The sequence below is a fragment of the Gopherus flavomarginatus genome, chromosome 1 (assembly GCF_025201925.1).
Source record: "Gopherus flavomarginatus isolate rGopFla2 chromosome 1, rGopFla2.mat.asm, whole genome shotgun sequence".
Classification (NCBI taxonomy): domain Eukaryota; kingdom Metazoa; phylum Chordata; order Testudines; family Testudinidae; genus Gopherus; species Gopherus flavomarginatus.
The window spans coordinates 345,846,030-345,860,533 of record NC_066617.1 but is presented as its reverse complement, the minus strand read 5'-3'; the positions used below and the strand labels follow the sequence as shown (position 1 = coordinate 345,860,533).

At 44.8% G+C, this 14,504-nt stretch overlaps 2 protein-coding genes across 11 annotated transcripts in view; one reads left to right on the top strand and one right to left on the bottom strand.

Annotated features, from left to right (window-relative positions):
• TAF1D (TATA-box binding protein associated factor, RNA polymerase I subunit D) overlaps positions 1 to 8,267 on the bottom strand; it is a 52,971-nt gene extending 44,704 nt beyond the window's left edge. For 4 of the 6 annotated variants that reach the window (XM_050942081.1, XM_050942069.1, XM_050942060.1 and 1 more), the window contains exons 1-3: positions 8,187 to 8,199; positions 7,337 to 7,381; positions 5,129 to 5,407 (exon numbers count right to left, since the gene is read on the bottom strand). In XM_050942081.1, the coding sequence (XP_050798038.1) occupies positions 5,129 to 5,407; positions 7,337 to 7,374 (317 nt within the window). In that variant the 5' untranslated portion in view covers positions 7,375 to 7,381; positions 8,187 to 8,199. The other 2 variants (XM_050942085.1, XM_050942094.1) reach the window with 2 other exon arrangements.
• A 93-nt stretch (positions 8,268 to 8,360) lies between these two features.
• The window catches only part of C1H11orf54 (chromosome 1 C11orf54 homolog), a 29,758-nt gene continuing 23,614 nt past the window's right edge, over positions 8,361 to 14,504 (top strand). The window contains exon 1 of one of the 5 annotated variants that reach the window (XM_050942001.1): positions 8,361 to 8,735. The gene's annotated coding sequence lies outside the window, so the exon portion shown is untranslated. Of the gene's footprint in view, positions 8,749 to 14,504 lie in introns of all 5 variants that reach the window. The other 4 variants (XM_050941992.1, XM_050941982.1, XM_050942031.1 and 1 more) reach the window with 4 other exon arrangements.

Genomic DNA, 14,504 nt, shown 5'->3' with positions numbered 1-14,504 from the left:
ATAGATCATTCAACAGTTGTCCTGTTCTGTTCATTCCCCCTGAGGCATCTGGCACCTGCCACTGGGCTAGATGGACCATTGGTCTGCCCTCTATGGCCTCTTATGTTCACATTCTTCGTAAGAATACAGAGCCTTTCAGAGATTTCAAAGCTTTATAGGTGTGAATTAAGCCTCCATGCCATTGAGGCAGAGAAATGTATTACAGATGGAAAAACTTATTAAGACAGAGTGGGTTTATAACTTGGCTATGGTCACACAGGAAATCTGACAGCCACAAAAAAAAAAAAAACAAAAAAAACAAAAAAACCTTACTTCCTATACCCATGCTTAACCATAAGACTGCTCTCCTTCCTTGGAAAGTCTGTTAAGTACCAGTTTGACTTCATATAGATTGGAAATTGTATGGCAGCTTGCTGTAACAGGTGTCTGCTTGAAATGAAAGCCAATCTGTTTGGTCACTCTAGCAGAGGTTCTCAAATGTCACAGTGAGCCATCTTAAGGGAGATGGGGAGAACCAACTGCACCTCCCTATAGGTGCACAAGCAGGGAGCAGGCCCCCAGCCCTGACCAGCTTCAGGGACCCCACATCATCACCTCCTCCTTAGCAGAGGCAAACAAGCTGTTCCCAGGGAGGAAGGTGGCATCAAGAGCTCCTGCAGAGTTCAAGAGCCCAATTTTGTGACCTGTAAAATAAATTGGTCCCAATCTAGTTCCAGGGCCCAGGAGAGTTGGGGCAAACAGTATGTCTCATGGAGGAAATTGTGTTCTCTTATTCTTTTTGTATATGATACCTATATACCACAATGGACAGAGATGTGAGGGGCTGGCAGGTGTTTTACACAAGGAAGTACATGTGTGGGGGAAAGGTCACTTTGTGCATATGTATAGGGGCACTGTTGGGGGTCAGGGGCAGCAGTGCAGCTGAATGCCAAGCTGGAGGAGGCGTGAGCCCCTTTCACTTCTAGTGGACAGGCACCCTCCTCCAGCACATGAAGGGCTCCCTCCCCACCATATACATGTTGCCAGAGCTCAGGCGACAGCCATGAAACTGGAGAGGGGCTGATGTAATTCTGGCCCATAGCAAGGGATGCAGTGTGCATGGCTGAGCAGGACAACATCTTCAGGCTAGTTTCTCCAGCCCCTCTGTGGGGTAGGGGCATTACAGCTGCCAAGAGTCTGTGCCACAAGTGGAGTGTGAGCTTTGGTCCAACCTAAAAGAAGCTGTACAAGAATGAAGGGGGAGAGATGCTGCTGGGGCTGGGGTGGGGGGGCATGTATTATGGAAGCACAGTGGGCAGGTAGCCCCGCCTGCTCCATCAGCAAGTGCACAAGCCTTTCCCCGGTAAGAAGGGTTCAGCACTGCTGCACCAAGCCACTAGTGAACGTTAGTGTGCAAAGAGGGAGATGCAGTTTGAGCACCAGCTCCTCCCCAGGTGCACACTTACCTCCCTCAAAGTACACTGCAATTTGGTTTGAGAACCTCTTCACCACATTCTAAAAGTTTATTAGGCAAGGCTTCTTGCCACAACCAAGCTTCTGCTTGTACCTTATAAACTATGGCCTGGTCTACACTACACATTTAAACCGATTTTAGTAGCGTTAAACCAATTTAACGGTGCACCCGTCCACACTACGAGGCTCTTTATATCGATATAAAGGGCTCTTTAAATTGGTTTCTGTACTCCTCCCCAACAAGAGTAGTGCTAAAATCGGTATTACCATATCGGATTAGGGTTAGTGTGGCCGCAAATAGACAGTATTGGCCTCCAGGCGGTATCCCACAGTGCACCACTGTGACCACTCTGGACAGCAATCTGAACTCTGATGCAGTGGCCAGGTAAACAGGAAAAGCCCCACGAACTTTTGAATTACATTTCCTGTTTGCCCAGCATGGAGCTCTAATCAGCACGGGTGGCAATGCAGTCCCAAAACCAAAAAGAGCTCCAGCATGGACTGTACGGGAGATACTGGATTTGATCACTGTATGGGGAGATAAATCTGTTCTATCAGAGCTCCGTTACAGAAGACGAAATGCCAAAGCATTTGAAAAAAATCTCCAGGCTACACAGTGCTGCGTGACAAGCGTAACGGAAAGCCAAAGAATCAAATGGACGCTCATGGAGGGAGGGAGGGGGTACTGAGGACTCCAGCTATCCCACAGTCCACAGCAGTCTCCGAAAATTATTTGCATTCTTGGCTGAGCTCCCAGTGCCTGTAGGTTCAAACACATTGTCCAGCGTGGTTCAGGGTATAGCTTGTCAATTTACTCCCTCCCCCCACCATGTGAAAGAAAAGGGGAAAAAAAAATCATTTCTTGACTTTTTTTCCCAATGTCACCCTATGTCTACTGAATGCTGGTGGTAGACGCGATGCTGCAGCAGTGAAAAGCAGTATCCGCTCCTCTCCCCTTCCCGGTGGCAGATGGTACAATGACTGCTATCCATCATCACCATCAGCCCGTGAGTGCTCCTGGCTGGCTTCAGGTGAGGCTGGCCAGGGGGGCGCCTGGGTAAAAATAGGCATGATTCCTGGTCATTCCCAGTACATGGTACAGAATGGCTGGCAACCGGCCTCATCATAGCAACTGAGGGCTGAGCTCCATCAGCCCCCTCCCTTTCCTGTGTAAAGAAAAGATTCTGTACTGCCCGGACTATCATAGCAGCGGGATGCTGGGCTCCTCTCCCCCGCACCGCTTAATGTCTTGCATGGACTGTCATAGCAGCAAAAGGCTGCCTCTCCCTCATTTTATCTCACTAACAAGTCACTGTTTCTTATTCCTGCATTCTTTGTAACTTCATGACACAAATGGGGGGCGGGGAACATTGCCACGGTAGCCCAGGAAGGTTGGGGAAGGAGGGAAGCAACGGGTGGGGTTGTTGCAGGGATACCCCCCGTGAATGGCATGCAGCTCATCATTTTTGCAGGATCTGACACGGAGCAGCTGTGCTCTCTGATACACTGGTTCTCTAGTACACTTGCCCCATATTCTAGGCAGGACTGACTACTTTTAGAAACCATAAAGGATGAATTGACTCGGGGAGTCATTCCCAGTTTTGTCTTTGTGCCCCCAGCCGACCTCAGCCAGGGGCATCCATGGTAGCAGCAGACAATACAGAACGACAGATAACCATCTCTGCTATCATGCAAAAGCAAATGAATGCTGCTGTGTAGCGCTGCAGTAAAGCCTCTGTTAGCAGCATCCAGGACACATACGGTGACAGTAAAAAAAAGCTGAATGGGCTCCATGGTTGCTGTGCTATGGCGTCTGCCAGGGCAATCCAGGGAAAAAGGGCGTGAAATGATTGTCTGCCGTCGTTTTCCCGGAGGAAGGAATGAGTGATGACATTTACCCAGAACCACCCGCCACAATGATTTTTGCCCCATCAGGCACTGGGATCTCAACCCAGAATTCCAAGGGGCAGGGGAGACTGCGGGAACTATGGGATAGCTACAGAACAGCTACCCACAGTGCAATGCTCCAGAAATCGACGCTAGCCTTGGACCATGGACGCACACCGCTGAATTAATGTGCTTAGTGTGGCCGCGTGCACTCTACTTTATACAACCTGTTTTACAAAACCGGTTTATGTAAAATCGGAATAATCCTGTAGCATAGACGTACCCTATATAATGCTCTCCTTAGCTTTTTGTTGGTTGCTACCACTCTGCAGAGAAAGGCTATGATACTAGGGCACCTCCATTTCTGTAACTGTTAAAATTGGTTTAACCTGCTTACAGTAAAAAATTTAGTTCAGTAGTAAAGCCCACTGTAAAGCTACTTTGAAATAATCCTTTGAATAGTGGTTTGGATGAAGAAGCTGGTATCTTAGGCTCCTGGGTTATACTCCATACTTGCAGTTTTGCCAGTGACTGACCTTGAATAAGCCATCCTGTTCTTCACTTAACCCAGCTGGAGAACAGCCACACCTCTCTCACAAGCCTATAACAGATTTTTGCTGAATTCTCTTACCCAGAAGCTTGTGTAGCCAAAATGCACAATGACGTGCTACCAAATGCAAAAATTTTACTCCCACTTTTGCACTAGGATTGTCTACACAAGATACAGGGTGACAGAATCTCATCCAAAGTCTTCCATAAACAGTGGATCTAAGGAACTACAGAGGAACAGAATATTGAACTGAAAGTCACTTCCTTATTACTCAAGTACAGGCACTGGATTATTATTGGAAAGTTTAAAAAGTAAGATTACAAGGTATTTGCAAGCCTTTAAAAAAATTTATACCCAGTTGAAAAAAGCCAGATGGAATTTTAGTCCTAGAGCCTTATAATGTTGCCTAATCAAAAGAGGTAATTCATAAATCAAAAGCCAGCTTAAAATGTAGGAGAATGAAGACTGAATTCCTGGTACCCCATCACTATATGGTTTGCTTAAATAAAGCAAATTTTTGTCCCCAAAAAAGCAAAACTGGAAGGGAGTAAAGAAATAAGGAGTTGTGGTTGGTAGAGATATGAAGTCTTTCAAGCCCAAGTAGATATGACATGGGTTAGGATTTCTAGGATACTCTATTTACATAGATATTTAGACTGTATGCTCTTTGGGGCAAAGTCTGCCTTCCTGTGTTTGGAAAATGCTTGTCTAACATGTGAGGAGCTAACAAAAACAGCTCTCCCCATAAAAATCACTCAAATGAACAGCAGAACCTCAGTTATGAACAACCTCTATTCCCGAGGTGTTGGTAACTCTGAAATGTTTGTAACTCTGAACAAAAGTTGTTTAAGTTGTTCCTTCAAAAGCTTACAACTGAACATTGACTTATGCAAATTTGAAACTTTACTATGCAGAAGAAAAATGATGCTTTCCCTTTTCTTTTAGTAGTTTGCATTTAACAGTACATTTACTGTAATTGTTTTTTGTCTCTGCTGATGCCAGATTGTGTAATTCTGGTTCCAAATGAGGTTTGTGGTTCAATGGTCAGTTTGTAACTCTGAGGTTTTACTGTACTGCATATGCACAAGTACATCATCCTAAACAGAAGTTAGCAGTATGAACTGTTTTCAACCAAGATCTCATACAACTGACTCCAGTATCTTAAGCAATTTAGGGAATTCAGAGTCCGTTTTACCAGACGTAGTGGGCGGGGCAAGGGAAGGGGAAGAAAAAACTCACATCTCTGAATTGTTGTCATCCAGCAAAGCATTGGTCGGAACAGCGGTCAAGTAGGTGAAATATTTGGAAGATCTACCACTAGTGTAGGATTCCTGTGAAGATTTTTCACATACAGAATCTTTCTGTGCAGAGCCTAAACATGAATTCCTTGCAGTTACATGTTCATGCACATTAGACTGTTCTTGAGGAGTATATATTAGATCTTGGGAATCTTCAAAGTGGTCAAAAGCTGAAGTCTTGGTTTCATCAGCATCAGTCATTCCGATCTTTCTATTTGTTCTAAAATAAAAAAAATATTCAATAAAAGATCACTCACCAGGGGAGGTTTTTGGTTACAATTAAGTTCTCTCAGTTCTAAGGCATTTTTGTTCAAACAAAAATATTAGTATAAAGTATCCTTCCTGCTCAAGCCCAATATTGAGCATTTAGGTTTTTTGGAGCAGTAAATAAAGTCTCTCCAGATAATCACTTATTATATTGCTCAGTGATATTTCAAAAACAATTGTAATGTTTAAAAAAGTGTGCACTTTTAACAGTATTTAGTTGTGTCAAAAAGAGTGCTTTGCAAACATCTAATCAGTCTCACCACAGCACTGATGCAGGAAAGTACACCTCTACCCCAATAGAACACTGTTCTCGGGAGCCAAAAAAAATCTTACCGCATTATAGGTGAAACTGTGTTATATCAAACTTGCTTTGATCTGCCGGAGTGCAAGCCCCACCCACCCCAACCCCAGGGCACTGCTTTACCACATTGTATCTGAATTCGTGTTATATCAGGGTAGAGGTGTATTCTTGTCTTACAGGTGAAAAAACTGAGGCAGAGAGGTGAGAGATTCCCCAAACAATGGACAAGGTGTGTTATAAGCGAGAATTAAAATTCAAGGGTGGGGTTTTCCAAAGCACCTGATGGAGTAAGGGGTATACACATTCCATTGATCTGTTCACTTTCCCTCCACCAGGCATACTGGAAAACCCCATCACCACTAGATCAAACTCTTACAGTTTAACCCAATAAGCTAGATAAGTAGTCTGAACATTGACACATACAGATGTCAGGCTAATAGCAGCAGCTGACACTGGCAAAGTGTGCCAGCCTTTGGCATCTGGTGTTAACGGCTAACTACTGAAATAAAGAACATTAGGAGTGCAGGGTTGTGATGTCAAAGGGGGAGCCACACATGAGTTTGCAGTCCCTGCAGATAAAGGGGAAAGGTGATGTAGGACAAAGGATCTGCTTTGGCTAGTTTAAGACATTTAAGGAATTGTATTAAGTCTTAAGAACTTTCCTTGCCAAGGGACAATAGTAGAAAAGTGATTCGTACAAAAAAAGTAAACATATCAGTTAAGGTCAAAAAGCACCTTTTCTTCTATCTTTCCTTGTGATAGCTCAGATCATTTGTAACAATACTAAAGATTAAGACTGGCAGTGTTTGCTACTACATGGAGCTTTTAAAAAAGTGTAAATTTATATAAAGAAAGTTGAACAAACTATATATTATTTAACTACCTATAATACTCAAGACCCCCAGAGAAAAGATCACTACAATCTCATGAGTGCACAACTCATTTTTCACAGAAAAATTACTTTCAAACTGTAAGAGGGAAAAAAGCTTCCTTAATGGTATTGCAAGCTTTTTTAACCCCGCAAGGTACACAAGATGAAAGATGGGCAGTCTGGAATGATAGTGTAGTGGGCCAGGTGGAACATCTGAACAACGTTGAGAAGTGAGATAGTATAGTTTTAAAAAATTGGTATCTTGTTTGTGTATCTCAGCAAACAGAATTTCAAGAGTTTTGAGTAGAGCTCATCTCTTATCGCATCTAATACAATATTTGGGCCCTAACCTAGTTAAGGCAGCTACCAATCCCCATTATTAAGCATGGAGTTCTTAACTGGTGAAAAATGTTTCCAGGGTCATAAACATTACAATTATTTGTACTGTTGTACCCAGAGGCCTCTACAGGAAACCAGTGCTAGGCACTGTATTCATAAAGACATGGTCTCTGCTTCAAAGAGTTTATAATCCAGGTACATCAAGTGAAACATCAAAAAAACAGAAAGAGCCTCAAGGTAACAGAGAAATAACGGCTAGCCACAGCACACCAGCTGGTTAACTATGGTGCTTTCAAACTTACAAGTGTTTACAAACACACAGAAACATAGGACATTTTCATACAGTTCCACAACACCACTTTTCTCCCTACCCTAGCTTGGTGAGGCCTGATCCCTGCTGCAGCAGCATCCCTCTCCTGGCATAGAAATAATAGTTAGGGTTAAAAACTGAATATTTGAGAGTTTTCCTAAGGTGACCATGTGTCTCGATTTTATAGACAGGCCCGATTTTTGGTTCTTTTTCTTATAGAGGCTATTACCCCCCACCCATCCCGATTTTTCACACTCACTGTCTGATCACCCTAAGTTTCCCCCAAAAGCCTTGTGTTGCTGTAACAGGGTTGTGTTAAAAAAAAAAAAGACACTTTCTGAAAACTGCTGCTGTCTATTTCCATCACTCTTCCCACTTCTACAGCACCGTGCAGCCAGCCAGGCTCTCACTGTACACACGCTGCTAATTACACCCACGTGTTGTCAGAAGCATTTGACACGTGATTCAGTCAGACAAGCATAGCAGAATGAAGGACTTGCCCCACGGCAGAGCAGAGAACGGGGGAACCCGACACCCTCCTCTGCCCCATGCGCTGGTCACTCGGCCGGGCCGGGCCATTTTCCAGGTTACACTACCCCAAGGCACGTCGCCGGGGGAGGGGAAGCCTCTCTCATGGAGAGAGCCGTACCATTAGCACTGGAGCGGGCCGTACCATTAGCCAATGGGGGTGCCCGCACCCCGCCAGCCTGGGGCAGGGAGGGACCAAGGCCACAGAGACCGCCCAGGCCCCCAAGCCCTTAGCGGGGAGCGGGGCTGCATTTAGACCCCAATACCTTGCCGCAGCTAATCGATGACCTTCTCCTCAGCCTCCCCCTAGGGTCCCCGCCCAGCCCAGGGGGCCAGCGCCGCGGATGGCACCGGATAGAGCAAGCGACCCCCACGCTACTCACCCTCTGTCCTTGTCACGCTCTCTGGGAGGCAAAGCAAAGGCCGCAGTAGGGCTGTGCCGCTTCTTAAATAGCGCACTTGCTCTCGCGAGAGCTGCCTGGCCTGATGGGAAGAAGGGAGCGGTGGGGGAGGGCAGTCCACGAGCGCCATCTTGGGAGAGGCACTGAGGGTCTCTGCCTGTCTGCCCCCGGCGTTGTAAGGGTGGTGGCCGCAGAGGCGCGGGACACTCGTGCGCTCGCGCAGACGGAGCCCAACTGCGGGGCAGGAGAGCCGCGGAGCCCCTCCCCCGCGGTACTGTAGTAAATAGAATAGCGGCTGCTGAACACACGGTTACCCTGTGCTGGGCGATCCCTTACACCCGCTGGGCCCAGGGCGCTGCCGTGTGTCCGAAAGCGGCGGAGTTAGGGGAAGGGCTGAGGCTAGTGTAGCGAGGTGACGTCGTTAGTGGTTGTACTACAGGAAAAGCCTTGCTCATCCGCCGCTCCCCTCCCTACATCCTGCTTCCCAACCGTGTCCCTGTGACGGGAGCTCCCCTGCATAACGTGAACAAAGTAAGTACATCAGGTGAGTCATTAACCTAACTGTCTGGGCATGTTTATTCACCTACCCACTCACTTTCAGACCTGAGAAAAGCAACCAAGAGTCCTGGGGCACCTTAAAGACTAACAGACGTATTCTTTGGAGCGTAAGTTTATGCTTCAATACCTCTGTTAGTCTTTAAGATGCCACAGGACTCTTTGTTTGAAACTTTTCTATTGTGCTTTGAAAGGGACCTCACAAAACTGGGTGACTGGGCAACAAAATGGCAGATTAAATTCAGTGTTGATAAATGCAAAGTAATGCATATTGGAGAACATAATCCCAATTATACATACAAAATGATGGGGTCTAAATTAGCTACCACCACTCAGGAAAGAGATCTTGGAGTCATTGTGGACATCCTCTGAATGTGCAACGGCTGTCAAAAAAAGCTAACAGGATGTTGGGAAATAATGAGGAAAGGGATAAATAATTTGGCCAGAAATATCATATTGCCTCCAAAATACACCCATATCTTGTATACTACATGCAGATTTGGTTCCCCCATCTAAAAAAAAAAAAAAAGATACATTGGAAATGGTACAGAAAAGGATAACTAATATGATTAGGGTATGGAACAGCTTCCATATGAGAAGACATTAATAAGACTTGGACTTTTCAGCTTGGAAAAGGAGATGACCAAGGGGGATATGAAAATCATGATTGGTGTGGAGAAAGTAAATAAGGAAGTGTTATTTACTCCTTATCATAAACACAATAATTAGCTGTCATGGTATAACCCCCACTCTGAACCTTAGCGTCCAAAAGATGGGGTACCAGCATGAATCCCCCTAAACTTAATTACCAGCTTATATCTTGTAATGCTGCCACCAACCAGGACTTGCAGTGCCTGGTACACTCTGGTCCCCCCAAAACCTTCTCAGAGGACCCCAAGACCCAGACCCCCTGGATCTTACACAAGGAAAGTAAACCCTTTCCCCCACCGTTGCCTCTCCCAGGCTTTCCCTCCCTGGGTTACCCTGGAAGATCACTGTGATTCAAACTCCTTGAATCTTAAAACAGAGAGGAATGCACCTTTCCCCCTTCCCTTTTCCCCTCCCCAAGAGGTAATACAGATTCAAGCTCCGTGAATCTAAAGCAGAGGAATTCCACCTTCCCCCCTCCCTTCTCTTTCCCTGTCCCCCACCAATTCCCTGGTGAGTACAGACTCAATTCCCTTGAGCCTCAACAAGGAGAAAAAAATCAATCAGGTCTTAACAAAGAAAAGCTTTTAATAAAAGAAAGAAAAAAGTAAAAGTTGTCTCTGTAATTAAGATGGTAAAGGTTACAGGGTCTTTTAGCTTACAGACACTAGAGAGAAGCCTTCCCCCCAGCACAAATACAAATTAAAATCCTTCTAGCAAAATACACATTTGCAAATAAAGAAAATAATCAAAAAGACTAAACCACCTTTCTACTGGTGCTTACTGTTTGAACAGAAAATTAGAGAGCCTGGTTACTCTCAGAACCCAAAGAGAACAACAGACAAACAAACAACATAAAACAAAGACTTCCCTCCACCAAGATTTGAAAGTATCTTGTCTTCTGATTGGTCCTCTGGTCAGGTGGTCCAGGTTCACTGCTTGTAACCCTTTACAGGTAAAAGAGACATTAACCCTTAACTATCTGTTTATGACATTAGCAGTCACCAAATTAAATTAATAGGCAGCAGATTTAAAACAAACTAAAGGAAGTATTTTTTTCACACAGCACGGAGTCAACCTGTGGAACTCTTTGCCAGAGGATGTTTTGAAGGCCAAGACTATAACAGGGTTCAAAAAAGAACTAGATAAGTTCATGGAGGATAGGTCTACCAATGATTATTAGCCAGGATGGCTGAGGATGCAAAACCATGCTCTGAAGTGTCCCTAACCTCTGTTTGTCAGAAGTTGGGAATGGGCAACAGGGTGGATCAGTTGATGATTACCTGTTCTGTTCATTCCCTTTGAAGCACCTGGGATTGGCTGCATTCAGAAGACAGGATACGGGCTAGATGGACCATTGATCTGACCCAGGATGGCCATTCTCATGTTTTGTAGAGAAAGGGCTGTTGCTTTTCTGGCTCTGAGTTTTTTTAATTACTTTTTAAAATGTCCTTTAAGTTATTGCTTCCTTTTAATTGTTTCCAGTGTACCATAACTACTCTGGATTTGTCTTTTAGGCCCCAGTCCGCAATGAATCCTCATGGATAGACCATAACTCCCTTACACTGAGCTCTACTGGAGACCATTAAGTAAAACCACCAGCCCATAACAATTCCCCCAAAAACTCTAGCCAAGACCATTCCAATTCTACTGCTGCTCCATGGTGGAAGTTACTGCATAGGTCACGTCTCATTTGTGCACCAAAACATTCCAATGAGGGAGGAAAGAAGGGAAGAGCCCATCAAAGACACTGACTTGTATTTTGAATTGAATGCGGTACCATGTTTTATTTGTACTAAAAATTGACTAAAATGGTAAGTACATATATATTTATGGGGAAAAAAAACACATTAGTATTCTTTGTGGACTACTGTTAATCCTGTACTAAGAAGGTGTGGAAAAAGTTACATTTACTAGTCAGACATAGTTGTGAAGGTTTTCGTAGAATAGAACATCAGGGTTGGAAGGGACCTTAGGAGATCATCTAGTCCAATCCCCTGCTCAAAACAGGATCATTCCCCAATTAAATCATCTAACTGATTTTTGCCCCATATCCTTAAATGGCCCCCATAAGGATTGAACTTGCAACCCTGGGTTTAGCAGGCCAGTGCTCAAACCACTGAGCTATCCCTTATCCCCAAGAAGCCCTGCTCCTTTGTAACTCTGTACTGCTGGGGTGTCTACTAGTGGCTTGTTTCCACACACACACACACACTTTGTACCCATTTAACTACTGATATAAGCTATACCAACATGAAGGTGTTTATTGGTGGAAAGGCATCCAAACTAGGGCTTTACAATAATTTAATTATATTGGTTTCTAAAGTGATATAGTTAATAGGAACAAAAACTATACCCCTGGACCTTGTAGCTTTTAGAGCAACCTATGACTTGTTCTGATGAAGTAAGAGCTTCACATTTTATCTCTTCCCAAGGCTTCTCTTCCCACAGGGGTGATTCTCCACTACTCTCCCCAACCCCAGCCTCTGTTTTATCCTCTTCACTATTCCATAACAACAGAGCCTGCCTTTGCTGATAATGATACATTTGGATCATGTACCTGGCGTGTTCAACCCTCTCCCTGCTACCTGCCCCTTCTGATATGTGAGAGACCTCAGTGCACATCTACCTAGAGTGTGCCAGGTTGCAGCCTCTTTTCCGGCTCCTCCAGAACCTTCCCTTTAGGTTCTGCCTGCACTTTTCCACACACCTCCTAATTTATGCACCCCTCATCCATGGTCCCATGAAGTCAGGAGACCTCCTCATCAACCTCTTTCTGGCACTAGCCCAGGTGACTGTTCATCATACCAGCAGGAAGATTTTTGGAAGGGAAGGCACTCTGCGATTGTGAGGCCTATTTCCGCTCATCCCTTTGATCGCTGATTCGGACAGAGTTTCTCTGGGCTGCGTATGCTAGCTCACTAGATACCTTCGAGGAGCAGTGGGTGCTCTCCAGGGTTCTCTGCTCAGTGTCCTGATTTTGGCCCTATGACCTCACTTCTGTCCCTGTTTTTCATTTGTTGTCCCCTAAACTTGCTTGAGTGGCAGATTAAGTAGCTCATCCCCTTCAGATGTGGGCAGGCTTGTGCCCGGCCATGCCTGGAACTCGGAAGGTGGTCAGACATTTGGAAAAGCAGCAATAGCATAACATTGACATGATTCTTTATCCTTTCTCTGCTAGCCTTACAGTTCTGAATGGCAGTAGTGGTACCGCCAAGTGCATAATTAGCTGCATTCTATTACTGCTTGGCAAAGTTGTCTGTCAACAGGCATAGCTGTGCAGGGATGAGAAGCATCGCACACCTTCAGCTGTAGATTTGGCAGCACATCAGTGACTGAGCTGAGATATGGAGAAACCCTGCAATCGGGCAGGTGAGTAAATTTAAACAGGACTGTACATTTCAAAGTTTTGTATTTTGCTTTGGAGAATCACTGCCCTGAAATGGATCTTTTTTGTGTCCCTATCGCTCCTCATTGACACACAGACTGTCTCTAACATACAGAAACTTATCAATCAAGGGAACAAAAACAAAGTTTCTGTTCTATCAGGGATCTTATGAAGGCAGGATGGAAACTGCATAATTGAGAACATTTGTACAGATAAAATTCCTGCCTGATCCTTTAACTTCCTGTCTCCTTATCCTCATGTCCTTGTTTGACCAGCAGCTTCAGATCAGCTCATTCTACATCACAAAATTCCTTATCCAGCCACTACCTGGTCTCCTTCAGTACTACTCGCCTCCCGTCCATCAACCTGTTCTCTTCTCTAAGGGCATATCTACACTACCCGCCAGATAGTGATCGATCTATCGGGGATCGATTTATCTAATTGATCCCCGATCGCTCTGCTGTCGACTCCGGAACTCCAACACGGTGAGAGATGGAAACAGAGTCGACGGGGGAGCAGCAGTGATCGACTTGCCACGATCCTCACTGCCCGGTAAATCGACCTAAGATATGCTAACTTCAGCTATGCTATTCGCATAGCTGAAGTTGCATATCTTAAGTTGACCCCCTCCTCCCCTCGTGTAGACCTAGCCTAAGTCCTCTTCTCCCTCTCCCTCTTCTCCATTGTGTCAACCATTGACTCTCTCCAACCCACACTTTCCACCATCCTTGACTTGTTCTACCATCTCCCCCCTTGCAAAGTTCATCCATTCAAGCAACCTCAGACCCTGACCAACCCCCCAGCATCTGTTTCTTCTTTTCCTGCTCTCCATCAGCTGATCATCTTCACAGAAGTCCTGCTGTGACCATGCTGACTTCCTGCAGTACAAAATGTACTGTCTCCTTCTACAGGTCTGCCATCTCTCTAGCCACCCAGTAGTACTTCTGACCCCTCACTGAATCCTACATTTTTGAGATCTGACCTAGTCTCTCAATCTACACTGCTAAAGCTCTTGTCCAGCCCTGACACTTTGTATCTTGACTATTGCAACATTCTCCTTTCTGTTTTTGATAAATGCAATCTTGCTCCCTTTCAAATCCATTCAAAATGTTGCTACTAAAAGTCATCTTCTTGGTTAATTGCTCTAACTAAATAGCCTCTCACACTTTTTCGTTCCGCCACTGGATTTCCCACCACCACCTCAAACACAAGCTACATCCTTTTTTTTTTACCTTTTGAGTTCCTTTCTGGCTTTGTATTATTCTGCCTATCAACTCTAATAATGATTGAGCTGTCAACTCCTGACCTGAGAAGATAAAGGAATCATCCACCAGCTGAAGAAGATACAGCTCCTCCTTAGTTGCTTTCTGCAGCGTAGGAGAGGAAAAAACATTTCAACTAGTTTTTCAGCAGAAGCCCAGTCAATCAGACACATCCAGCTTCCCAAGGGTTGTGCCCCCTCAGCTAGCCATCCCCTAAACAGCTTGGTTACTGAAGGCATTGGTCGGGAAGAGAAAGTTTAAAAAAAGTGAGTGTTGTGGAAAATCGACCACACGGTTGATTTTAGATCAGACAGCCTGAGGCACCTTTATTTCATACAAGCATATATGCAGGGAGAGACAGCATATACCCCACACAAGAGGCAGGCTGTTCTGCTTTTTACAAATTTTACCATGCTTATAAAGGTTAAAACCACAAAATGTAGCACG